The 27,220-nt window shown below is 51.5% G+C and overlaps 1 protein-coding gene across 4 annotated transcripts in view; it reads left to right on the plus strand.

The window, feature by feature from the left end:
* Positions 1-14,016, plus strand: part of Crispld2 (cysteine-rich secretory protein LCCL domain containing 2) — a 60,357-nt gene extending 46,341 nt beyond the window's left edge. For 2 of the 4 annotated variants that reach the window (NM_001310635.1, NM_030209.4), the window contains exons 14-15: positions 1,248-1,381; positions 11,505-14,016. In NM_001310635.1, coding sequence (NP_001297564.1) covers positions 1,248-1,381; positions 11,505-11,559 — 189 coding nt within the window. In that variant the 3' untranslated portion in view covers positions 11,560-14,016. The remainder of the gene's footprint in view (positions 1-1,247; positions 1,382-11,504) is intronic. The other 2 variants (XM_006531508.1, XM_006531509.1) reach the window with 1 other exon arrangement.
* Positions 14,017-27,220: the final 13,204 nt, after the last annotated feature.

Consider the following 27,220-nt stretch of genomic DNA (forward strand, 5'->3'; position numbering starts at 1 on the left):
TTCTGCCTTCACAGGTCTGGGGATTAGGCTGCGGTCATCTCTGGGGACCATTGTTATGCTGACCCCGCCCTCACCGTGACTGGCTTCAGTTGGCGTCCACAGATCTCAAGTGGCTTTGGCAAAGTGACTGACCCTGTGTGCCCAGCTTGCTGGCCTGAGAAATGGGAATGACGGCCACCACCCGCGTCGCTGGGTCAAATAGGATAATAGGCCACAGCGGGGACTGAGATCCTGCCAGGGCCGGAATGCGCTCATGCTGGGCAGGAGATGGGTCCTCCCTATGCCAACCAGCTCAGCTCCAGGGTGTGCACCTGAGACCTTCAGGAAGGAGGTGAAGACACACGTGCATCATCTGCAGCTGGTCCGCGGTAGAGCAGAGATGGAGACCATGATCTGGGGGTGCAGTTCCAGGGCAGGGCACTTGGCTATTATTTGCGAGGCTTCGGGTTCCATCTCCAGCACACAGGGGAAAAGGGTGGAATCCACAGTCTAAGCCACAAGGCTGACCCCGCCCAAGGAAAGCATGGTGGACGTGGTCAGGGAGTTAGCTCGGCAGCTCTCAGCCTTAGATGGACATCAGACACCCTGGTCCTGGGCTGCGACCACACTGGATGGTCCTGCTCCTAGGTGAAAAGTAACGGATATGTGTCCTGCCCATCTTCTGTCCCATGAGCCTTGGACTTGACTCTGAAGCGGTTCACCCGGCACCGGCCTGGTATGCACTAGACAGCTGAGAGCATCCGCCTGTGTCCACGATGCCCAGAGTCACTGCATACCAGCCACCTTAGCCTGCTTTCCCCTCCTGGGACATGATGGGACACTTCTACCTCGGGGCTCTGCACAGTCTCCTCCCACTGCCTAGAATGCTGCAACTGGAATGTCTCTGTCCCTAGTCTGTCCTCTGCTGCTCTGGAGCAGCCTCTTCCAGCCAGCCGCCAGCCGCCAGCCACCTCATGACCTAGTTTTATTTTCCTCACAGATCTCCCTTGTATGTTTGTTTGTGTTTGTTAGCTCCCTTGACTCCATGGAAGCAGGGTCTTCATTAGGTCCCCACTAAGTTCCCTGAGGTTCAGACACACAGTGTGACTGCTCTGAAAGGTATTTGTGGGTGACAGATGAGTGACAGAGCACATCCTCTGAGGGTCATTCCAGAGCTGAGGTCGCGTGGGCTGTTTCCTGGGGTCAGCGTGATCTGTAGCACCAGACCCCGGGTCCCGGGTCTGACACACAGCCTCCTGTCCCTGCAGACTTCCAGCATTTGTAAGGCCGCTGTGCACGCAGGTGTCATCGTTGACGAGGTTGGTGGCTATGCAGATGTGATGCCCGTGGACAAAAAGAAGAGCTACGTGGGCTCCCTCAGGAACGGGGTGCAGTCGGAGAGGTAGGGCTGGCCCTCGGGCCCGGCAGCTCCTTACTTTTCAAAGCTGGTTAATTCATCGTCACTACCGGGTCCTGGCCAAGCCTTCGGTCCTCTCTCTGTCCGTTCTTTGGCTTTCCAGGTTTTCCTTTTCTTTGTCTTTGTGGAAAATGTAGGAATATTAGATATTCCTGGATCTTAGCATCTATCTGCTGTCCATCACCTGGGAAAACAGCTGTGCATTTTTTGTTGTTTTTTTTTTTTTGGCATGTAGGCTTCTACCTCTCATTCCTCGTGTGTGCATGTGTGTATATGTCTACACCTGTGTATGCATACATGTGTGTATATGCACACAGATGTATGCATGCATACGTGTATATGAGTGTGCATGTGTGTGCACATGTGTATATGTCTATGCATATGCATGTATACATGTGTGTATATTGCACACACGTGCAGGCATACATATGTGTACATGCACACATATGTGTGCGTATACGTGTGTATTATGAGTGTGTGTGTGTGTGTGTGCGTGCATGTGTGCATTTATTCCATAAGACATAGGGAACCAAGTTCTACTGCCCCAACAGCTCTGAAAGCTGCACACATGCTATAGAAATGCTCTCTGGCAGTGTAGTCTTAAAAGCTGTATGGGGAATTCAGGACCCTGTAGACTTTTTTGATCTCCACCTGCCCCCTGTGATTTGGACGCCTGTCACCTCAGCCTGGTGGCTAGTCTCCCTAAGCTGTTTTTATCTCTGTGAATTGAGCACAGCAGGACCAAGGGACTGTGACACCCACTCCTCCCTGTAGCTGCATCTGTGTTTGGTATTTCTGCCAGCTTCCCCGGCCTCATGGGATGGGAGACAAGTCATTGAGACAGGGCCTGGTGGTGACAGGCAGGAAGTAAGGGCCTTGCTGACAGCTCTGGGGTTGCTCTTATGCAATCACAGGGCTAACTTCCTGCCCCTGCTGTGTCTGCTGGCTGTAGTTTGGAGCAGTGTCCAGTGCATGTGGCTCCAGGCACTTTACCACTATCTAGGGCCATTCACACTTTGAGGCCTGAGCCACAGTGATAAGCTCCCTTCTTGTGGGACATTGGCACATACTCCAGGTGTACTCTCAGATTCCCCAGCTGACCTCTGAGGCTTTAGCATGACTTTCTAGAATGTTTTTCAGGATAGCCTTTGGTCCGGGCCTCTAGGCTAATTTTGTTCGTGTGACCCTATTCTGTGGAAATGGATTGCAAAGACCCATTTCCCATGTGGTTTCCTCCTGAGGACATACACTTCAGAGAAGGCTCTGCTTCCTCTACCCTCTAGCTTTGCTGAGGGATTGTCAGGACACCTTCCTAATGCAGATAGAGTTGAGATCCTGGCTCATACTGATACACCCTGGCTGCCGTGGCCTTTCATTCTCATGATTCTGGAGACCGCAGAGGTATGAGCTTGTGAGGCAGTGGACACTGCTTTCTTGTGTTCTCTGACATCTGAGGTCTGTCTCGCTCCTGCGCTATGTGATGGGCCTAGTGAATCCTGTAAGTCTCAGGAGCTTCCTAAGCCTTGTAAGGCTCATTTCTCGCCCCCCCCCCCCCGCCCCCAGGAGGGAAAGTTGTGATTGGGAATCAAAAGCTACAGCAAAGCGGCTCCTATGAAGTGGATGATGGGGTCCAGCAACCCTGGCTGCTCTCTCCAGTTGTTCCAAACCCTGAAAAATGGGTCCTTTTTACAGGAGTAGGTAGCTTCATTTCTAGAGTCACCTGAATTGGCTTTCAAAGGAACATGAAGCCCTCACACATGTTCCCTTCTCCTGACACAGTGGGACTCTTTAGTCCATACCCACTCCTGTGGCCTCCTCCACACGGGAGGCCCTCATGTTCCCAGTCACTGGATCCATCAAGTAGTGCGAAGCTGGACCCCTGTCCTGTGGTGTAGGCCTGGCCACCTGGTAGGACAGACAGAAGCGAGACCCAGGCGAGAGAGCAGGTCACTTTTGTCAAAGTATAAGAAGCTTGGGCCCTTCTTGGCCACAAGGCTCCAGCAGACATATTTGGGCATGGCAGACATGTTTGTCTTCCTCCAGCATCCTTGATGCTTGAAGTGACGTGACTGGGAGGTCTTGGTAGCCTGTCCCAGTGAGTTGCAGGAACTGGTTTCAGATCCAGTAACTGCTGAGACCCTAGAGGGGTTAGAGGTGGTCCCAATGGTCATTAAGTTATAGGACATTCTGTGGCCAGTGTTTTCCAAATAGCACTTTATTTCTAATTAAAATAATTTTTATTTATCTTTACATTGTGTGTGTGTGTGTGTGTGTGTGTGTGTGTGTGTGTGTGTGTGTGTGTACTCATGTTCCACAGCAACATGTAAAGGTCAGAGGGCAACTTGCAGGAGTCGGTTCTCTCCTCCACATGTGGGTCCCGGGGATGGAACTCAGATGGTTAGGCTTGGCAGCAAGCCCCTTTATCTGATGAGCCATCCCACTGGCCCCCGTTATTTTCATTTTGTTCATTTGAGATAAGGTCGCATGTAAACCAAGATGGCCTCTGACTCACTGTGGAGCTGAGGATGTCCTTGAACTTCTAATCTTCCCGCCCCGACTTCCCAAGTTCTAAGGTTATTAGGCCCATGGTACCACTCCTTGCTTGGCAAACAGCATTTTAAGTCCTGAGTGGTAGGGGGTGCTACCCATGCTAGCTGATGTGACAGCTTTGATTTCACAATGGTCTTCTTGGGGAAGGAGGTTTCCTGGAAGTTGTGAAAGGTGGGTGTGGGGCGTGAGTCTCCAGGACAGCCTGTTCTCTCCCAGTCTTGTGGCTTACATGGGCTGGGCAGCATCCTCACAGAGAGCAGGCACCAGCATAGATGTCTGCCAGGCTCAGGCTCTTCCTAAAGCAGGGCAACGGGGCATTCCCAGTCACCTGCCCTGCACAGTAAAGTATCGGCAGGGGGTGTGTTCAGACAGGCTTTTGCCTGGCTGTGGAATTGTTTAGTCAACAGTATGAGCAACTCTGACCTGGGCTGAGGAAGGGCATGGGTAACAGAGATAATCTCTACCCTAAGGGTCAACAGACACACCGGGAGCGCTACAGGCCCCAGCAGCTCCAGTAGCCTCTGTAAAAAGTGTGGAGGTGTTTGCTGCATTTGACTTTAAGCCCAGGGCTTCAGATGTCTCTCAGGAGCGAGTGCTTGGGCAAACCTGGATTATCAAAAGTGCAAAATGAGGCTCAGAGAAAGAAAGGGAGACAAATGGGGTCTGCTTGGGGGTCGTTTTGGTTTGGTTTGGTTTTGGGTTTATTTTCCTTTTCGTTTTCCCTGAGGCAGGAGCTCATTATTGCATCTTAAAAAGCTCAGGCTAGCCCAGAGCTTGTGATCCCCCTGCCTCAGGCTCTCAAGTGCAGACTCTGACAGTCTTTGTCAGTACTGGGGTGAGACTTGGTCCAGCACATACACATCTGTCTAGGGGGAGAGCTGCATGTGTGCATAGGGACAATAACAGCACAATCCCCCATCCTCTCTTCTCCCTCCCTCCCTCCCTCCCTCCCTCCCTCCTTCCCTTCCTCGTTCCCTTCCTACTCTGACTTGAACCCAGGGTCTCACCACTCTAGACCAGCACTCTCATTCCGGATCCACATCTCCAACCCCTCTTTTTTACATTGTAATTTTGGGACCATTTCTTCCTTAGTATCACGGGCTGAACCTGAATACACTTTGTAGCCCAGATAGGGCTTGGACCAAGGATCCTCCAACCTCAGCCTCCCGAGTAGCTGGGAAGAGAGGCCTGCACAGCAGACCCAACTTCAGCATCTCTTAGCAATTAGAAGGCAACCCTTTCCTTTCCAAGGCCAGAGTCAGGGACCTCTGTGTCCCAGGACTCCATGACTCCGGCTGCCAACCCATGGAGGCACAGGTTGTGCTGCACCAGAAGTAGCTGTCCTATTGCTCACTCCAGGCAGTGCTAGAAGGTTCCAAATGGCAAGAGCTCTTCCTCCCAGATGCTAGCACTGCTGGGCTGCCCTGCCTGCCCTGTAGAGGTCTGGTTCCAAGGCTCTCTGCAGAGACCCAGGCCAGCTATGCTCTGGCCTTCAAGAAGGCATCCCTGCCTCTCTCCTCTTTTGTCCTTCGTAGGATTCAAGAGGCTTTAAAAAGAGGTAGTAAAAACAATGTGTGTGTGTGTCCTTGGAATATGTGTGTGTTCATGGAGTGTATGTGTATCTATGGAGTGTATGTATGTATGTATGTATGTATGTATGTATATCACAGAATTTGTTTGTCCATGGAACATGTTTGTATGTGTACCATGGAGTGTATGTGTGCCACAGTGTGTGTGTGTGTGTGTGTGTGTGTGTGTGTGTGTGTGTGTGTGTACCACAGTGTGTATGTCCATGCAGTGTGTATACCATAGAGTGTGTGTGTGTCCTTGGAGTTGTGTATGTGTGTGTACTGTGGTATGTGTGTGTGTGTCTTGTCAGAGGACAGATGTAGGGAGTCAGTTCTTTCCTTCCACCTTCTTGAGACAGGATCTGCTGAGCAGAGTACTCCAGACTAGCTGGTCATGAGAATTCCTGTCTCTTCCATCTAGCTGTGGGGATCCGGGAATACAGATGACTTCCAGCACATTGGCCTCTTACTTAAGTTCCAGGGATCAACCCCAGCTTCTCAGGCTGTGCAGCTAGCTCTCCCACCTGCTGAGCCACCTCCCGGGCCCTGATAGTAATAATATATATATTTATGTTTTAGACAGGGTCTCACTGTAATAGCTTTGGCTGACCTAGAACTCCCTGCACAGACCAAGCTGGCCTCATAATCAGAAATCTGCCTGCCTCTGCTTCCTAGGAGCTAAGATTAAAAGGGTACACCACCATGCCCAGTCCGCGCTTGTTTTTGAGAGGGGACTGCACTGGTGGCAGGGACGGGCACTATAGATGTTTCACCATACTGCCTGGGTTAGTGGCTCACGGTACTCTCCAGCACATGCTGATTGCTTACCGTGATGGCGTCATATCCGGCTGCTTCCTTCCCCATCCATTTTTCTGAACTAATCAGATGAGGAACATCTTGGTGCAATCCCACACACTCCTAGGAGGTCCCTCAGGTAACTTCCTTTTAGTGAATGGCCCCAGCTATACCATGCCCACTTCAAGTCTGCACCCGTCTCCTACAGTCCTTCCTGCCAATGGATTCCTGCTGTGCTGGGAACAAAAGCCACTTGCCAGTGCCTAGACACACGTCTCCTCCACACAGTGTCCTCCCCTGGCACAGCCCCACCACGCTTACACCTCATGGTCTTTCCTTATTTTGGAACATGTGGAGGCCATTTCTGCCCCAGGGCCTTTGCACTTCCTGGCTTCTGACTCCGAGCCTTCTCAACTCCCTGTGTGCCTGTGGCTGATCTTTTCTGCCGTTTAAATCTGAAGGCAAGTGATGCCCCCTGGCAGGCACCCTTCTCCCTCCTGACACTGTCCCCCTCCAGATTCAGCCTGTCAGCTTCTTTCCCACATCATTACTTTGTCATTTCCTTGCACGTGTCTGTCTGGTGTAAGCTCCTTGAAGGCCAGAATCCATCTGTTTTGCGACCATCCCCCACAACATGCTGAAACCGGAGCCTATCTTGTAATTGGTCTGTAGTGAACAGTAGTTGAATGACAGACAAGCTGTTGAGTCCAGCAAGTCATTTAGAACTGTCTGGGAGTCTTCAGATAGCTTTTAAAAAGTCAAATTCTTTTTAAATTTTTTTTAAAGATTATATGTTATAAGGATGAAGAGAGGCCTGTCCTGGAGGCTTGCTTGCCACGCAGCCTAGCCAAAGGGCTAACTCTAGCTAACCCTGTCTCAAAAGTAAAGTGGAGAGCAATTGAGAGAGATACCTGATGCCAGCTGTGGTTCATCCTCACCCCCGACTCCCTTATAATCTCCTAAAACAGCCTCAGAGTGCTTCAGCTATGCCTTCTCCAGACATTTGTGGGGGTCTCGAGCTCACCATAAAGAGCGTCTGAGGGGTTGGGTTTGTGAAAGGCAGGGCTAGGGAGAGCTTACTTTATGATTTCCATACCCTACACACCTTCCTCAGACACACACAGTGTGCGCCTGACCTGCTAAACTTAAGTGTTGTGGCTTCAGGAAGAGAGCAGAGGCACCATCATTCACATGGGGACCCCGTTGCTGGGCTCCCTGCTATCAGGGGTGCAGACACTACCCTGAAGTGCTCCGTAGTACCAGGCAAGATGTTGGGTGCTCCAGCCAGAATCCTCCAGCCTGGTTGGCAGCCTTAGGCCTCTCTTGTCACGGTTGCGTGTGCCAGCACCCAGCCTCCTGCCAGAAAGCTTTCCAGTTCTCTTCCCCCACGTGGCTTGCTCACATGTGGGGCAGGCAGGGAACACGTGGCCCTGGGTGGTTCTCCTGGCTACTCAGTGGACAGAGCCCTGGGAGCTGTTCAGCCTGAAACCCAAGGGGCGGAAAGCACTTTCGAGAAACCAGCTGCTGGGTGAGCCTGGCCCTGGGCAGCTGCCCCCCACCCCCCATCTCTCTGCTTGGTCTTGGCAGCCCCTGAGAATAGCCCACCATGTCCTGGTCTCACGCCTCTGCCCTGCACCATGTCTCTGCGCATGCTTATCTGATACGTTTTTCCAGGGTTCAGCCCTGGGGTAGCCAAGAGCATGGGGCTGCCACAGGGAAGGCAGAAAAACAAGCAGGAATTCCAAGCAGCTGTTCCCACAGGACTGTAGTGCTCTGGGCCGCCCAGGGCCTGGCCAGCTGTCAGGCCTAGGAGTTTGGTCCAATCTGGGTTCTCTCGTTCCCGGTGGAGACCCTGCAGGAAACAGCATTGATACATTGTGGCCAGGCTGTTCAGGCATCTTCATAAGATGCTGTAACTAAGGACACACTTCCCCACTGAGCCTAGGACCTCGCAGGTTAACAGGCCACCCTGCACGCCTCCTGCAGGAGGTACCAATTAGTGCGATGTTTACAAGAAACATTTTGGCTGCTGTCGAGCTCTCAGATGCACCCAGGCCTTTAATTTATTGTTGTTATCATGATTATTTTTGTGGGATGCTGAGGGTGGAAACTGGAGCCTTGTGCTAAGCCAGTAACTATATTGCCATATCCCCGGGACCATTCTTTACCCCTTGAAAACATAATCTTGCTGTGTAGCCCATGCTAGCCTAGAATTCACGGTCCTTATACCTCAGCCTCCCAAATGTGCCACCAGTTTCGGCTCATTCCTGGACTCTGATCCCACAATACCAACCTCGGTGGCTGCAGGTCTCACAAGTGGGTGCGCAAAGCTTCTAGACAGCGGTGGTCTTGTCTGCCAATGAAATGACTAGAAAGAACTCCGTCTCCATCTCCAGAATCCCAGATAAATATAACATAAGCCTAGCAGGGTTCTCTGCAGCTGAGAAAACAGAATAAGAACATTCTAGGACACAGGGGGCTGAGGTAGGAGGAGCGCCACAGACAGGGTTAAGGCCAACCTGGGTTACACAGCCAGACCCCAGCTCCGAAAACAAATAAACAAAAGTAAAACTCCAAGTTTTGTTATAAAGGGAAGAAAGCGAGAGTCGGATCAATATGTGTGTGTGTGTGTGTGTGTGTGTGTCTTAGTGTGTGTGAGAGAATATGTGTGTGTTTGTATGTGACATACTGGCCTGTGTGTTATGTGCTTGTGTGTGTATGAGGGTGTTTGTGTGTGTGAGTGTATATGTGTGTGTTTGTGTGAGTGTGTATGTCTTATGTATGTGCTTGTGTGTGTATGAGTGTATACGTGTATGCTTGTGTGTGTTTATGTGTATATTTGTGTGTGAGTGTATATGAGTGTGCGTGCACGCATGAGCACGCATGTACATGCACATGATGTTCAGGGGGTCCAGGGATCAGGCTCAGGCTCTGTCCACTGAACTTTTTGCCCACTGAGTCACGTCCCTGGCCTTTATTTTTCCTTTTAATTCTGGTGTAAGGACAGGCTCCCAGATGACAGTTGTCACGTGAGACTGTGAAGCTGGGCCAGAGTACCTAGCACATCTGAGAGCACACTCGAGTGACTGGCAGGCCTAAACCCTAAAAACTCTTAGAGGAAGGTAAGCATGAGTGTGTGCGATTGTGAACGAGCTATTGCCTTGTTCAATATAACACCAAAAGCATAATTGTGGAGAAAATGATAAATTAGGTCATTTTAAACCTTTGTATTTTAAAAGACACCATTAAGAAAACGAAGAGAAGAGGGACGGAGAGATGGCTCCGTGGTTAAGGGCCTTCAGCACTCTTGCAGAAGACCGGGTGTCACAAGTGCCTGTAACTTAGCTCTGGGGGTTCCGAATCCCTCTTCTGTCCTCCTGGGCATGCGTACACATAGTGTGCATGCAAACACTTGGGAACACACATGAAATAAAAATAAGTTTTAAGAGACGACAGAAAAGTAGAACCAAGTAAGTAAGCTCGGAGAGCAGGTTGTGTGGCCACCAGCAAGAGGCCTGGCTAGGAGCTGGGCGTTGTTGCTCGCCTTTGATCTCAGCACTCTGGGGGCAGAGGCAGGCAGATCTCTGAGTTGTAGGCTCTCCTGGTCTACAGAAAGAGTTCCGGGCCAGCCAGGGCTACAGCTGTTATTTTCTGTAACAACAAAATCCTGGCTGTCTGTAGACAAGAGAGTGGCCTTACAGGAGACCTCTGTGACCAGGCCCTAGACCTGTGAGAAGATAAACTTCCTCTCAAAGGAAGGAAGGAGAGTAATAAAGAGAGGTAGGGTTCAGGTTTGGAAGGGAGGAAGAGAGGCCGGAAGTCTAGCTACAGAATGGGAGAACAGTTTTCCAAATTGTGTATGTACTAAAGGATTTCATAGCTCGTGTGTGTGTGTGTGTGTGTGTGTGTGTGTGTGTGTGTGAGCATGTGTGTGCCTGCAAATGGGAACGTGGCCTGTGTGTGAACTCTTACAACTCAACATTACGGTAACCCAGTTGGGGACTTTGGAGATGAGACTGGGCTGTATCTCGGTGGCAGAGTGCTTGCCTGGCATGCACAGGGTCTTAGGTTCCATCCCTACTACCACGTTAAAAAGAACTGCCCACACCAGGAAATCCATCTGCCCAGCCATGCTCCAGGGACAGCTTCTGGACCAGGGAGAGTCACTCAGCACACCAAAGCAATGGAGATGCAGATTCAGGCCAGGGTACCCAGAGTATCTGCACAGCGGCCATAAGACAACAGCTGTCAGTGGGGCTGCAGAGCATCTGAAATGCTCAATGCATTGTGGGTAGGCACAGACACAATGTGGCCACTTGAGAAGCCTTTAAAAGGTGAATGTAGGTTGATAGCAATCCACCTCCCAAGCTTACACCTCTGATGGTGGAAAGCACATGTCTTCCAGAACAGACAAATTCACAGAGGCAGAGGTGCCAGCACAGAAGGGGGGGAGCCGGAAGGACCCCTTTTAATGCTTCCTCATTTCGTGGGTGTGTATACCTAGGTGCTGGTGTAGAGGCCAGAGGACATGGCTGAGTTTCACAGGGCAGTATAGTTCTGTAACGGTGTTTTCAACATCTGGTTGAGAGCTAGGAACGTAGTTCAGTGGCACAGTGCTTGCCTAGCTGGCCGGGCATGCATGAAGCCTGGGGTTCAATTCCCAGCATGGCATAAACTGGGGGTGGTGGCACTTGGGAGGGGAAGGCATCAGGATTAGGAGTTCAGGGTCATCTCATCTATATAACGAGTTGGAGATAAACCTAGGCTGCATAAGGCCCATCTCAAAAACCAACCAAGGGCCTGAAGGACTTGTCTCCCATCGGAAGAATGTGGTTTTGATTAACCGTGTGCCTCTCTTGATTCCTCCCCTGTATGTACCGACAGTAACAATAGCCCTGCCTGGAAAGGATAGCAGACCCATGATGGCATATTTGGGTAGCATTCGGGTGTGTGTTCCCTTCAAGCCACCCCTTAAATCATCTGTCAACCAGATGTCTGAGACAGGTGTCAGTAAAACCCAGAGAGTCGCTCCGCAACCTCAGCCTGGGCTCACACCACAGCTTCCTGTCGGCACATGTGGGCTCGTCCAGCTGGGTGTGACTTCTGTGGGCTCTGACCTTACCACATTGGCCCTATCGGCCATTCCTTTGCCCACAGCTTTCTCTTCTAACTTCCTTCTCCCTCTTCTCTTGCAGCCTGAACACTCCTCAGAACGGAAACGCCTTCCGGATCTTCGCCGTCAGGCAGTGAATTTGGCGACCTGGGGAGAAGGGGGTGTCATCTACTGGGATTCGGGGTCCTGCTTTTTATCTGTACTTTGTCCTTTGGGGGTGGGGGGTGACAGAGAGTCAGGAATCTTCCTTTTGGTGTCATTGAACGTCCTGGGCCTCCATGGCCTTTGGTGAGGGTGACCGAGCACCTTCCCCCTCATGAGCAGCGTGCCGTGGAGTCTCTTGGCTGGACAACCAGTGCCCAGGCTGGCCAGGTGGCGGTCCCCATCTGGTGGCTCACCTCCTCTCAGGAGCTGCTCACTGAGACACTCCTTGCCATGTTTTCTTTGGTGGTGGAGGGGGAAGGCTTTCGAACCCTGAGGATACAGGTTTGAGATATGTCATGAATGGGGCTCTTGTCTGGGTGACAAGAGTCGACAGCTATAAGGTTACAGTCCGTCCTACCGACAGAGAAATGGGGTCTGTGTTTGCTGGTCAGACAGATGGGCTGCAGGGAGAAGCCCCGAGCAAGACCTGGGCTCTGCCCTGGTGGTGTCTATCCGTGCTCACATTCCCCAACCTTTTTGGCAGTCACGTGCTTATAAGTCCAGCAGAGCTGGTCTATTTAAAGTTGGTAGCACTCCAGAGATTTATCTTGTCTTTGTCCTTGTCTGTGTGGCCTTTTCTCACATGACCTTTGGTCTCATGGAGGACCAATACATCAGGAGCCTTCCCTACCATTCCCTGACCCTGTGGCATCTGCCCCACCCTCAGCAGATCTAGGTGTCCTCCTCTGGGGTTTGGCTTTGCAAGAGGCTCCAGGTCTCAGATGTCTTCTCACTTCTTAGAATAAGGGCTGCCTCCCAGCCGCCGTCAAGAGTGACAATTGAACGTCACTTCCCCCTGGTTTGGGTGACCTAGTTTTTAAGCTGTGGGAGGAGTAGATTCCTGGCACATTCCTCATGGGGGTTAATGGAGTGGCCTGTGGTTGTAAAACCACCCATGACACACCAGCCACCAGAAAGAGGGGCCCGGGACACACAGGAAGAACCCCTCAGTGCCTGCCAGCATCCCCAGGCTCCAAGAGTGTGGTGAGCCCTGGCTCCCATCACTTAGGAGCCTGGTCCAAACCCACTGTAAAATGAAGCATGCTTCTGTAAACAGCTTTACTCTAGAGAAGGTGGAATCCCACCCCAGTCCTGAGCATGGGGCAGATTGCCGGTGAGTGCTAGCCAAACACAAACAGGGTTGCGTGCTCCAGCCAAATATTTCTTAGACCAAAAAAAAAAAAAAAAAAAAAGGGAAGGGGGTTAAAAAATAAAACAGAACACCATCCCCCCAATCAAAAGGCTGGGGAGGTGGCTTGGTGGTTAACAGATCTTGTTGCTCTACCGGAGGACCTGCGCTCAGTTCTCACTATTCACAGGCCGTTCAAGAGATCTCTGGTCTCCACAGGCACCACACACATTCACAGGAGCAAAGTACAAATGGTTCTTTAAAAAAAAAAAAGAAAAGAAAAAAACCCTAAGGGAGTCTGAACAAATCTCTCCCCCTAGTTGGGTTAAATGTTTATTTGTTTGAGACAGTTTCACTATGGTAGTCCAGGCTGGCCTTGACCTCATTATGTAGCCCAGGCTGGCCTCCTGAGTGCTAAGATAGCTTTTCCCCAATCCACCCCTTCTGGGGAGATTATAAAAAGCACACAGCCTTGAACCAGCTCTAGTCAGCCTTTCACTAGGCTGTTTCTGCCTCATGGGTGTGGGTGTGGTGTCTTTGAGGGCATAAACTCTTCCACTCCAGATGTTGGAGCAGACATCTGCGCAGTCTGTGGAAGGGGACCTCTGGTTGCTACCAAACATCTGGGAAACTTCCCGATACAAGGAGTGCTGCCGTAGGACCCTTCACCAAGCCAGCAGGGCAAGGCTGACGTGGTAAGGAAAACCATACCCCTTCTGGGTTTCTAGAATGAGCAGCCAATCCCATCTTCAGGGAACTTGCTGTGTGAGTCTGTACTGAGGTTCTCTGAGTTCCCTGGCTGCCCTTCCATCAGGCACAGAGCCTGGCCTAGCAGCCTCGATCGATCACCTTCATCAATAGTTTGAAACTGGAGGAAACAAAACCACAAATGACAAGACCTTACATCAGAGCCCTTCTGACCCTGTGTGTCCATCCATCAGCTCTTCCTTAAAGTGACCACGCCCACACCAGCTGCACATCCCCCCAACCCCCCCAGCTCCGGCCTGGTCCTGCGTTGGGTGAGAGTTTCCATTTGCTTCCAAGCTGTGCCCGGTCTGTTCAGAGGGGTGTGCCGATTCTCCATGATCTGTAGGCTTTCTCAGCCCGCAGTTTACTGTGTGCTTTTTTTTTCTATGAAAAATGATATATTTTACAACTTCCTATGTACAAAAGTTTATTGTAAGTTTTTGTGCTTCGCATGAACAGGGCCACACTGGTTGTTGCTATGGTTTCAATAAAACGGATTTGATTTCTAACACATACTGGTAGCACATCTTTTCTTCTTTTCTTGTCTAGACACGTCATTTGTGAACTCGTTTGCCTTAGGTCCCCCACAAGCTCCAAGCAGTTGGGAGGCCCAGGTGGCCTTATGAGGGACCTCAGAGACATGCCTGGGAAGCAGGATCAAGAGACTAGTGACGTAATGAAGTGTAGGTTCTGGCAAGCAAAGCAGGGATGAGATGCTGTGCTCCTCACAAGCCCAAAGACCGCACTCTAGCAGTGAGAACCACTGGGTCTTTTGTCAGGGACCTGCTGGTGAGAGCTGTAAGGAGAAGAGTGAAGACTGGGGAGTGGCTTTGATGACAGAGCAGGAGGTGGGCATCCAAAAGCAGGGTGCAGGTAGGGCTTGTTTCCTGGAGGCCTCATGGTTCATGGTTTGTGTCCACTCGCTATGCCGTCCATGGCAGGGCCTCTGTATGTGCCCCTGGCATCATTTCTGTGAAAAGAAGTTGTATCAGGACCCCACATCCCAATATGCCCACTTCAAGGGTTAGAAATCCAACATACGAGAATCCAGGACGGGATGTGAAGTCCCAAACTGGCCTGTTCTTCAAAGCGTTATCCCAGGGACAGCTCTGCCACCTTACTGGGCTTCTCATCCAGGGACCCTTCAACCTAGTGTTCTTCCTTCTTAGACACCCATGCTGGGAACTGTTGCATATGGACTGTGCTTACCACTGCATGCACATGTACACACACACACACACACACACACACACACACACACACCAGGTACTGGGCCAGAATGCCTGCTGGCTTCTCACCCTCTGCTCTCTACCAGAGGACACTGGCCAGATCACCTGAGCCAGAGGCAAGAAAAAAGTCATGGAAGGACCACCCTACCCTCACCCATAACATCTTTGCCAGAAAAAGTTCCTGGTTGCCTCTTGAGCCTGCTTTGGGGGTTTTCTGTTGTTTAATATTTATGCACAATTTAATGAGTTTTTATGTAACTCTGTTGATTGATTCCTTGGTTATTTGGTTGTTTTGTGGGTTTGGCTGATTGGTTAGTTGGTGTCTTAGTCAGGGTTTCTATTCCTGCACAAACATCATGACCAAGAAGCAAGTTGGGGAGGAAAGGGTTTATTTGGCTTACACTTCCATACTGCTGTTCATCACCAAAGGAAGTCAGGACTGGAACTCAAGCAGGTCAGGAAGCAGGAGCTGATGCAGAGACCATGGAGGGATGTTCTCTACTGGCTTGCCTCACCTGGCTTGCTCAGCCTGCTCTCTTAAAGGAACCAAGACTACCAGCCCAGAGATGGTCCCACCCACAAGGGGCCTTTCCCCCTTGGTCACTAATTGAGAAAATGCCTTACAGTTGGATCTCATGGAGGCATTTCCTCAACTGAAGCTCCTCTCTCTGTGATAACTCCAGCTGTGTCAAGTTGACACAAAACTAGTCAGTAGAGTTGGTTGTTGGATTGATTGGTTAGTTGATTGTTTGCTTGTTTGTTTGTTTGTTTGTTTGGTAGGTTTGGGTGACTGGTCAGTTGTTGGTTAGTTGATTGGTTGGTTGGTAACTTGGTTGATTGGTGGTTGTGTGGTGGGTTTGGTCGATTGGTTAGTTGGTTAGTTGACTGGTTGGTTAGTAGGTTGGTAACTTGGTTGATTAGTTGGTTGTGTGGTGGGTTTGGTTGATTGGTTAGTTGGTTAGTTGACTGGTTGGTTGGTAAATTGGTAACTTGGATGATTGGTTGGTTGTGTGGTGAGTATGTTAGACTGACTAGTCAGTTGAGGGGGTTGGTTGTTTAGCTGATTGACTGGTTGGATAGATGGCAGGTCTGTAGTGACAGAGATTGAGTCTAGAACTCTGTGCATGCTACGCAAGCTCTTTCCCTCTGAGCTGCATCCAGCCCACAACTTTTATGTCCCCTTATAAATGGGTCACACACCAGTTTCTAAAGCTGTAGCAAAGGATCAGAGGTCAGAGAAGGAGGGCTGAGGGCATTGAAAGTCACTTCTACAGACTTTGGAAGACTTGCCTGAGGTACTGAGGTTAGGAGCTGAAACCCATAGGCCTCACTTTGCAGGCCTGACACTCCTCTTTGCCCACTGTGGGACACTGGGCAAGTATCAGAGTGGACATCACCTTGCCAGTGAGAGGCAGCAACCATAGTGTCTTGTTGCCAATGGTCCAGTGGGGTTATGAGAGAAGGAGGTTAGCATGAGTGTCACTGAGCACATGGCAGCGTGGGGTGTGGCACCAGCTGTCACACAGAGGGAGAAGCATCGTTCTCATGTGAGTGGCCGCTTTCAGTGGGTGTGTGTTTTAGGGAGACTTCACTAAGCACAGGAAAGAAAGTTCCAATGAGCCACTCAAGTCCCCATCCCCAGCAGAGGACAGGCCACAGCTAGAGGAGCTTGGGCCTGGGCTGGAGTCCACTCTGTGGCTCCTCTTCTCCCTTGCTGCCTCCTACAGCACATTTGTCAGAGCTGTGGCCAGAACGGCTGGTCTCTGCAGAGAGCCCTGCGTGCCCCACATGTGTTGGGCCTCCTCGAATCTGGAAGAGCATGCTTGTCTTCTCTGTTCCTGCTGTTGATTCATACAGAACACTTGCAGATGGCCTGTAGAATGTCTCTGGTGAGAGTGCCAGTGTGCGTTCTCAGGAAGACACAGGGTGTGGATGCTGGGCAGGAGCATCATGGAAGGGACGCTCTGTCCTTCCTGTGTGTCACAGCAGAGGCCCAGTGTGCATTACTTTGCTCACTTGCTAAGAAATCCCAGATGGCAGCCGGGCGTAGTGGCGCACGCCTTTAATCCCAGCACTTGGGAGGCAGAGGCAGGCAAATTTCTGAGTTGGAGGCCAGCCTGGCCTACAGAGTGAGTTCTAGGACAGCCAGGACTACACAGAGAAACCCTGTCTCGAAAAACAAAAACAAAAACAAAACCAACCAAAACAAATCCCAGATAGGAGACTCTGTTTCTTGGGGTTTTTATTTGTTTGTTTGTTTTGTTTTGTTTTTTATTTTGACGGTAACTCACTTTGTAGACCAGGCTGGCCTCCATCTTGCTCTGTAGCTCAGGTTGGCCTGGAACTTCTGAGGCCAGCCTGCAGACTATGAGACCCACCTCGAAAGAGCAAAATGAAGTAAAATAAAACAAACAAATAAATAGATATTTTATACAGAGAAAGCTTGAGGCTGGGCATCCTGGTCTCTAGAAAACCCTCGTTCACTGGCTTCTGTTGCCTCTTCCCTGAGACAGACATCTTGCTGTGACTACGGAACAGTGGCCTTTTTTAAATCAAAGCAGATCATTTCAGTTCACATTTGTTGTTGTTGTTGTTGTTGTATAAGAACTCTCTGTGAAACAAGACCCCTCCGTGGCCAGACATGATGGCACACACCTTTAATCCCAGAATTTAGGAGGTGGGGGGTAGGAGGATCTCTGTGAATTTGAAGCCAGCCTGGTCTATATTGTAAGATCCTGTGATAAATAAAGAAATGATTTTTAAAACGTGCTCTGTGGTAGCCATAGCTGGAGCCTGGGTGCTCTGCATGGATACTCTGTTGTGGGTTTTCACAAGATGGCTTGTGAGTTCCTGATAGGGAGACTTGGTAAAGATAGTCCCTTTCCAGAGGTCAGAGGTCAGGTAGCTGAAGCTGGTCTCAATGTGATAGTTGGAGTGAGAATGTCCCTCATAGGCTCATATATTTGAATGTTTAGTCACTAGGACTTGGAACTCTTTGAAAGGATTAGAAGGATTGGGAGGTGTGGCCTGATGGAAGGGCGTGTACCATTGGAGTGTATCATTGGTGCTAATTGTCCAGCACCTCGTCTGCTTGCCATGCTCCCAGCTCTGCTCCCTGCCATGATGATAATGAACTAACTCTCTGAAACAGTAAGCCATCCTCCAGTTAACTTTTGAAAGAGTTGCCTTGGTCTTGGTGTCTCTTCTCAGCAACACAACAGTGACTAAGACAGTATCCAAGATAGTCTTGGTAAAGTTGCCCAGGGTCACTGATAGGTGGCAGTTATCAGTACAGGCCAGCAGCAGCGTCTTCTGGGACATAGGAGCAGAGATGTTGCCAGGGCCTCTATGCAGTACACCAGCACAGAGACACAGGGCCCATCACCTTGCACAGGACGATGTGGGCCTTGCCAGCCTTGCTCCCTGAGCAGCTTCTCTGAACAGGGACAGTGGAAACCTTGGCAAGTGACGGTCTTTTAGATGGCAGAGGCCACCTCCTTGGAACGCTTACCACCCAGGACAGAATGACCCTTGTCCCAAAAGCCTTAAATCTGGTCTACGGATGCACCACACACTCATTTAAGACACAAGGTTTCTGATTCTGTGTTCCTGACCTTTGAGATTCAGCAAAGACTGGTGAGGCCAAACCAGCCCTACCCTGACCAGGAAGCAGAGTTCCCTGTCTGCCTTTGGCCCCCAAACTGACCATCGTCCAAACTCTAAACTTCCCCCCTTCAAACAGTTATATAAGTGTTCCTTGAGGCCTGGAAACTTCCAGATGGCTTTGAGATCCACCCCACCAGCTGCTCTGGGGATGTGAGTGTTGGCTACTTCCTGAGGACATGGACCAGCTGTCAAAGATGATCAAGCATGCTGAAGGTGGGCCTAGCCCAACCCTGCAACAGTCTTTGTATCTTTGTGGCCCCTGTGGAAGCCACAGAGTCCGAGGACAGAGCCAGGATGACCCCAACATCTGGGCCACAGCCTCCACCGGCTGCCCCTCAGCCTCAGGGGAAGGTGCGTGGGTGACCCCTGTCCAGCCCCAACAATGGGTCTCTTGTCCCTTCCTCTGCTTGAGTACAAGTTCTGGGGAAAGCCACCATCACCACTGTGACCATGAGCCACAGGGCTCCCGGGTCCTAGTGAGGCGGTCACTTGGAAAACTAGTGGAAGTTCCTATCTAGGGACATCGTTTACACTGAAGATGTGGCTGGACAGGGGTAGGAATACTTGCCGAGCATGTACAAGGCCTTGGATGATCCCTAGCCTCAAAAACAAGACAAAAACAAATCAGGGGGGAGCGCTCCATCCAGAAATACCTAAAGGTAGACCAAGAACCTAAAGTCTTGACAAGGGTCCAGACAATTTGACTGTTGCTCTTCACGGCTTTTGGGAAGACCCTCCCCTTCTCTACAAGGTAGGTGAAGATTAAAGGTGAGAACGGAGCTTTCCCCGTCCTCTTAGGAATTTGGGATTAAAATGGCAGTCTCTCCCAGAAGAGGAGAAGCAAAGATTTTGAGCTCGTTTTTAATAAAGTGTGAAGGGCTGACAGCACACCAGTTCCCAGAAGAAAACAAATATGAACACCGGGGCTGTGAGATGCAGAACCCAGGGCCCCTCAGCTTTGAGAGCCTCACACCTTCGAAACAGAGCCTGTGTCTAGGTGCCCATGGCTAGGAGGCACAGAGCACCCAGGAGAGTGCATAAGGACTGACAGAGAGGGCAGAAGAGATCTCTTTCCCGGGCCAGCTCCCTCTCCCTCCTTGCAAGGCATGGCAAGTTCCATCCAGGTGTTAGGATAGAACACCAGGTGAGAGCTCAAGCGACTCCTAGGAAGCAGCGCCCTCAGTTCTGGAAGATAGGGTGCACCGGCTAATTTCATGCTAACTTGATACAAGGTAACATCGTCAGAGAGAAAATGCTGGGTTGTAGACACACCTGTGGGGCCTCATTTTCTTAATGAGTTACTGATGGTGGGTGGGGGAGGGCCCAGCCCACTGTGAGTGGGGTCACCCCTGGGCAGGTGTATAAGAAAGAGCAACCCACGAGGAGCATTCCAGTAAGCAGCACCCCTCCATGGCCTCTGCATCAGCTCCTGCCTCCAGGCTCCTGCCCTGATTCCTTTAGGAAATAACTATGGATGTGGATGTGCAAGCCAAATAAACCTTTCTCCCTGACTGGCTTTGGGTCACGGTGTTTCATCACAGCAATGGTGACCCAAACTAAAGTAGCAGGAGAGTGGGGTATTGCTTTGATCGCACCAGTCATGTTTTTGTGAGGATTGTGAGTGGCGTTTGAATGTTTGGGCTAGAAAAGCCATTGGGTGTTGAGAGGAGCTCGGGAGACAAGAGTGCTGAGCACAGTACAGACGGCAGATCCTGGCTTGTGAGGTTGCAGAGGGAAGCAAAGACTCTGCCGGGGCCATTTGTGTGAAGAATCTGCGTTTCCGGTCAGCTGGGGCTGAAGAATTGGCTGTGATTAACAAGAGACCAGCATCGCTGGGGTGAAATCTTCTGGGAAGTGTTTCCTCAGGATCAGAACACAGAAGATGTGTGGTCCAGAGGTAGCCAAAGTTGTTCGTGTTGGCAGCTGGACCAGAGAATGCGTAAGAGTCACCCAGGTGGTACTGGTTTGAAGCCATCAAGAGGTCATGAAGAGCTGCTGAGGTTTGGCACTGTGAGAGGCCACTCGGTGAAGGTGCGGCCGGAGCCCGGGGACTGAAGTGGTCATGGAGAAAAGCTGAGGTGTTGCACTATGAAGAGAATCTATGAGAGGCTATTAGAGGAAGTGCAGGGCCCTTGCAGCAGAAGACCCCAGTCGTTTGGAGATGTTAATACCATGGGATGACCACCAAGAGCAACAGCAGCAGCAGCAGTGGAGTGGAGGCTGCCAGAGCCTAGAAGACAAGCTGTGTGTGCTGCAGAGGACAGAGCTGGAGAAATGACCCAAGCTCTTTGGAGGAGCCCAGAGGATCCGCAGTGAATCCCAGATACCGGATATTGAGTTATTTACATTGTTGAAAGTTTGCTTTTGCTGTCTTCTGCTTGTGACTGTGTCTAGTTCTTCCTTCTTGAAATAAGAAAGCATTGATTTATTTTGGATTTTACAAGAGCCCTCAGTTGAGAAACTTTACATTTTTAAAAGACACTTTGGATTTTTTTGTTTGTTTTGTTTTTCGAGACAGGGTTTCTCTGTATAGCCCTGGCTGTCCTGGAATTCACTCTGTAGACTAGGATGGTCTCAAACACAGAAATCCGCCTGCCTCTGCCTGCCACGTGCTGGGATTGAAGGCGCGCGCCACCACTGCCCGGCCGACACTTTGGATTTTTACAGAGACTGAATTTTTGAAGTGTTCAAACTGGTAACGACCGTGGGACTTTTAAGTTTGTAATAGGTTTTAAATTTCTGATATTTATTAATCTGAGACCTTGAGGATGAACCCAAAAGGGGGGGTATGACTTAAAAAGTGTCATATGCCAAGCTGATGAGGTATCAACTGTGCTAATTTTACCCAAGCTGATAGGAGGGAATCCTAACTGAGAAAATGTCTCCGTAAGATGGGGCTGTAGCCAAGGCTGGAGAATATTTTCTTAATTAGGGATTGAGGAAGGGGCCTAGGCCATTACAGGTGGGGCATCCCTGGGCTGGGGGTCCTGGGCTCTATAAGAAAGCAGGCTGAGCAAACCACGTGGAGCAAGCCAGCAAGCAGCAGCCCTCCACAGCCTCTGCATCAGCTCCTGCCTCCAGGTTCCTGCCCTGTTTGAGTTCCTGTCCTGACTTCCTCCAGTGATGAACAGTGATGTGGCAGTGTGAGCTGAATAAACCCTTTCCTCCCCAAGTAGCTTTTGGTCATGGTGTTTCATCACAGCAACAGTGACCCAAGTTAAGGGCTCTTAGCTTTCTCCACTCCTGACCGGTGGGCAGTGGGAGGGAGGACCCTGGCTGTCTGTGCTTCCCCCCAGGAGAACTCAACAGCCCCAGCTTAGGCCTCTGTTTCCCCATTCATTCCTAGATCTGGTTCTTACAGGAGCCGGCCTGTGTTCTCTACAGGGCCGGAGGTCGAGGCCCCAAGGTCTCCCTGGCTAAAGAAGAGCTCAGGGCTGGCCCAGCTTTAGAGCGCAGTCCCTCAGTGGGTGCTTTCCCCAGCTCCCTGGGGCTGCTGACACCCCCTGAGCTCCCCAGGGCTGCTGACACCCCCTGAGCTCCCCAGGGCTGCTGACACCCCCTGAGCACGGCACCTTTGATGATGACTATAGACTATCACCTCGGAGAGGAGCCCCTGGGCACTTCTGTTTCTAGACCTGGTTAACTGAGGTGGGAAGAGCCACCCCGAATGTGGGTGGCACCACCCCCATCAACTAGGGTCCTCAACAGCATCAGAAGAAGGCGAGCTGAGCACCAGCGTCTGCCACTCTCTGCTTCCTGCCTGTAGGAGCCACACGACCAGCTGCCTCCTGCTCCAGACATCAGGCTGTGGGGAGCAGGTGTGGCGGTAGTCCCAAGATGGAGTCACAAGATGGTGCCCCGGACTGCAGCCAAGTCTTGCACCTGACTTCCTCATACACCTGAAAATAAGCCACGTCCATCTTTGAGAGCTGTGCAGGCGCACCATGACGCAAGATCAGGCCATATGACGAAGGCCAATGAACTGAGATTATGCGGACTGGGCTGATGGGTCGTGGTTGAGGGGGTTATATAAGGGATTGCGATTGGGGGCTAGGAGAGATTCCTGCTTGCATGTTGAAAGGTTCCTGAATAAACTGCTTTGAGAAGAATGCTGTCATCGCTCTTTTCTGCTGGTCAGAGACAGAAGCGACATCAGGCCTTTTCCACTGGACATGATGGACAGTGGCAAGGAACTGACAGATACAGCCATTCCACCATCTTTACCCCCCAACCCCCACCCCCCGCACCATCTGTCACTATGGTCGTCTCTTCCACTCTGATCTTCTGCAATGGCACATAAAGATCCTTTTGAAGACCCTTTCCCTGCCCACCCACAGCCAAGTTCCTCCCCTCCTCACCCACTTACAACACAAGCTCCTCCCCTCCCCACCCACCCACAGCCCAGGCTCCTCCCCTTCCCCGCCCACCACAACCTAAGCCCCTCCCCTTCCCCACCCCTACACAGCCCAAGCTCCTTCCCTCTCCTCCCACCACAACCCAAGCTCCTACCCTTTCCCACCCACCCACAGCTCAAGCTCCTCCCCTCCCCACCCACTTACAACACAAGCTCCTCCCCTCCCCACCCACCCACAGCCCAGGCTCCTCCCCTTCCCTGACTGCCCACAGCCAAGGTCCCTCCCCCTCCCCACCTACCCACAGCCAAGCTCCTCCCACCCACCCACAGTCCAGGCTCCTCCCCTATCTCAACATCCTTTCTTGGACCACTGCTCTGTACACCATGTTTCTGTGGTCACATGGGAGTCTGGGCAGGTTAGATCAGGATTCACACAATCTTGGCTTTGAGGTGTGAATCTACAACATCTCTTCCTGCAGCCATCACCAGCGCCTATTCCCTCTGTCATGGCAGAATACCTCAGTTACGGAGTACACTTCTCAACATCCTTTGCAACTCGACTTAAGCGTATGATTGATGGTGAGTACTGGTTGCCTGTGAGCAGAAGTCCTTTTCTTCCCTCTTGCTGTCTGGGATGTACATGTGATGGCAGGGGCTACAGCAACTACTTTGGGTCCAAAGATGAAAGTTATAAATGGAAGCCAGACAAACAGCCCTGCCTGGCACCTATCTTGCTCAAAACAGTTTGTTAGAGTGTCTCTTTGACACCTGAACCAATATTGTACCATAACTCAGACACATGGCTCCAGGGCTCTCTGCCTTGATTCCTGCCTGGGTCTTGTGGAAACTGCTGGAGCCATTGCCCAGGCTGTGTGCTCGTCAGTCCCCTGGGAGCTTATAGACAACAGGAAAGCTTCATGCCAGCCCAAACCTTCTGTGCCAGACTCTGTGCTCTAGCAAAACCCCTGCCACTGGACCACCTCATACTCAGGCTTCTGCCCTGGTTGTCCCACACCCCCAGGGAAAACTTGTCCGTCCCCTGAACTGTATGCACCAGGATCCTTGCTCCATCCTGGGCTTCTGGGAGCCCAGATTGTCACCTTGAGCTGCTTGGCTCCCGAGGGAAGTGTCTGGGATGCTGGAGGGTCCCTGTCCTGAGGTCTACACAAGCCTGTGTCCAACCCCAACCTTGAGATAGAGCAATCCAGGCACCTCCCCAACGCTTAGCTCAGCCTGCTCTTCTGCCCTGGCCCTGGCCCCCTCCAGCCGAGGTCACAGCCAGGGTGAGCAGCTGTGTCCTCAGGTGTCCTGCTGGGAAGCCCTGGCCTGTGCCCATCCCCTGCCCAATGCCAGGCCCTTCCAAAGCCTGGTCAGCATCTTGGTGCTGGCTCTGCCTGCCTGGCTAGCCTGGCGTGGTCTGGCGTTGCTTGGTTTGGAACCCACGCACCGATCCTGGACGCTGATCCTCGCCTGCACTTGCCCCATGGCTTTGCTTGGCTCGGTGAACACCGACCTCAAATCACTCTCTTGGCCTCCGGCTCCGATCTCTTTCTCTTCTTGCCACAGTGCCCTGACAACGTAATGGACTTACCAGGACAGCCCAGCACCCGGCCCTGAGTTCGGATATGGCAGAGACCAGAGCTCAGTCATCCAGGCTCAGGTCAGTGTGGACTTCCCTGGCCAGCTGGCCTGTCCCTTGACTGCTCCATGCCAAGCCCAGGGTACCACTGACATTTGAGTCCCAGGGCCATTGAAGGGTACAAGGCAGAAGGCAGATGACCCCATCTTACTGCCACATGTGAGACCCACAGACCACCCTGGCCATTGGGAGAAGTGTGGCTGTCTGGCTGCCTCGGGCTAACCTGCTCTCTTGGCATTGGCTCCAGTGGGCCTGCCTTCCAGAAACCCCCACTTCCTGTGCCTGAATTTCACCCTGCTGCAGTCCTGACTCATAGAAGGCTCTTTGGTCTATAACTTCTTAGAACTAACAGAAGACATCTGGGGCATGCGGAAATACATAATGGTCTGTGAGAACAAAACACCCCTCCCCCTGTGTGTGTGTGTATGTGTGTGTGTGTGTGTGTGTGTGTGTGTGTGTATGAGCCAGAGATCAACCGTAGGTATTGTTCCACAGACACTGTCACCCTCCCCTGCCCCCCATTTTTGAGAGACATTCTCTCACTACCCTGGAACTTGCTTTCAGCCCTAGGGACCCTCCTGCCTCTGGGTCCCCACTACGGGGATTACAGGTGTGGGCCACCATGCCTGTTTGAGCCTTGGGGATCCAGTTCCGATCCTAATGCTTGCGTGGTGAACACCTTATGGGCTGGTCTGACCTTCATCTCCAGCCTCAAAGCTGTTTTTCCTGAGGAAGAGCTTCAGTATGCTTCTGAATTAGACAGCAGCCTCGTTCAGAGCTGACAGAACCCTTGATTATATGAAGCACCCCCTCATTTCCAGATAGTCTCGTAGCTCAGGCTAGCCTTGAAGCCACTACGTAGCTGGAGATGACCTTCAACTCCCGAGCCTCTTACCTTTACCCCTAGTGTAGGGATGGCGTGTCCTACCTGGTCTGGCTCCTTCTCTGCCCAAGGGTCATCTGTAATTTCTACTCTCCATCCCTTGACCCCACTCTTGTGTGTGGATCTCCTGCCCTGCAGTTTCCAGTTTGATTGAAGGATCACTGGTGTTATATATAAAGTGCTCATAATGTGTGGAGCCCAACCTCGGCTGGCACCTCATCCCTGTGAAGAGAGCAGTTTACCGTCCCCACATATAGAGGATGGCCAGGAACTCACAGCAGGGCCCACACTAGCTCTCTCATGGAGGAGAGAGGTGTCCTGGTGACTCACTCAGGAATGTCTGTCTTCTTGTTGGTTTTGTTTTTCCAAATGAGAACCAGTTGTTGTTGTTTGGGGCTGGGCTGGGTGCTGGTGACCTTGAAATGGGAAGCTGGGGCCTTTCCAGAGTACGTGGAAATGTTGATCCTATGTCTCTCAACTGGGCTCGAAGAAAATAAATCATATAGAATAACGTTAGAGAGGCTGGATGGGCTTAACCCCCAAATTGCTTCCAGCCCTTCGGAAAACATTTCTTCCTCATGTTTGTTTATCTCAACATTTTTTCCCCTCTTGTGCAGAATTTTCAGACCTGGATTTAGAGGCTGTTGACTGTGGTGCGTGAACCTACTCTGGGCTCACAAGGGCCACTGGCTCACAATCAGCATCCTGTAGGGGACAGGGAGCAGCATCTGAATGTCACACAGATCTTAGGGCCCCACGTGTGTCCACAGTCATTCTATCATCCTCGGCCCCACAACCCTCCCTGTCAGAGTTGCTAACCCAGCCTTGCAGGGTCAGGGGTCTCTATTCCCCACCTCGGCTCTCTTGAGGAAATCCTGGACGGGTGGTGGGTCCCTAGGTTCCCATTCTAGTGGACCTCATGTGATTTCACTGCACACTGTTCCTCCAGTAGTGTGTGGCTCCAACAACATCCCCATCACCAGATCAGCCCATCGGATGGCCCTGCCAAGTCCGCTGCAGACCTTAGAGGGTTCTAGAACATCAGAGGAGCCAGAAACTGGGCAGCCCTAGGTGGGGCTTCCTGGGAAGGAGACCTGGGTGCTCAGATCTCATTTGGACATGAGGACCTGGTCAGATAGAACAGTATGCATGTGAAGTGGGGGTCACGGCGGTCAGATTGGTGGGGAGCCCATTAAGCTGGGGCCGTGGACTTTTGCTCAAATCCCAGAAAGCTATGGTGGGGTTGCAGACAACAGCAACAGCCTAGGGCAAGCCCAGATCTGGAAAGGCCAGCCACAGAAGCTTCCAGAATAACCCATCCATTAAAGGTAGTCAACCTTTCCCTGAAGACTGAGAATCCATGGGGTGAACGTCTCTCTGTTGGTAGCATTCAAGGGCTCTCTATGGACCCCCTCATGGCTTCATTGACTCTGGGAGATCCCCACTCTCCTTCCACATGGCCAATGTGAGGAATCTGCCCTACCTGACTTAAAAAATGGTCAGACTCCTGCCCCAGAGGGACCACCTGTGGATCCTAGAGACTCAAAGAGGCTCAGCATTGTGGCCCACCCTGGTGCGTCCAGAACACAGCTCCCTGTACCCCAAATGCATGGGTCCCAACAGGCAGCCCTACCACCCACAGGCTGTGCTAAAATGCTACTTACAGCCATGCTGGCTCAGCTCTGGGAAGGAGGTGGCGAGGCTGGGAAATGTCATATCCCCCCTCATGACTCATATGGGGAAAGAGCGCACATGAGTAATGCCCCCCACTACCCCCTGGGCTGAGGAGACACCAACTCCCCGGCCTGACACACAACAGCTCATTTCTCCTTGCAGAAGCTTCTGGGACGAGCATGACTAACAAACACATCAGGGATGGAGGGGTGAGCTCATCGGAGTGGGCTCGAACTGCAGATCAATAAGCACAGCTATAGGATATTTACAGAC

This window comes from Mus musculus, chromosome 8, assembly GCF_000001635.26.
Source record: "Mus musculus strain C57BL/6J chromosome 8, GRCm38.p6 C57BL/6J".
Classification (NCBI taxonomy): domain Eukaryota; kingdom Metazoa; phylum Chordata; class Mammalia; order Rodentia; family Muridae; genus Mus; species Mus musculus.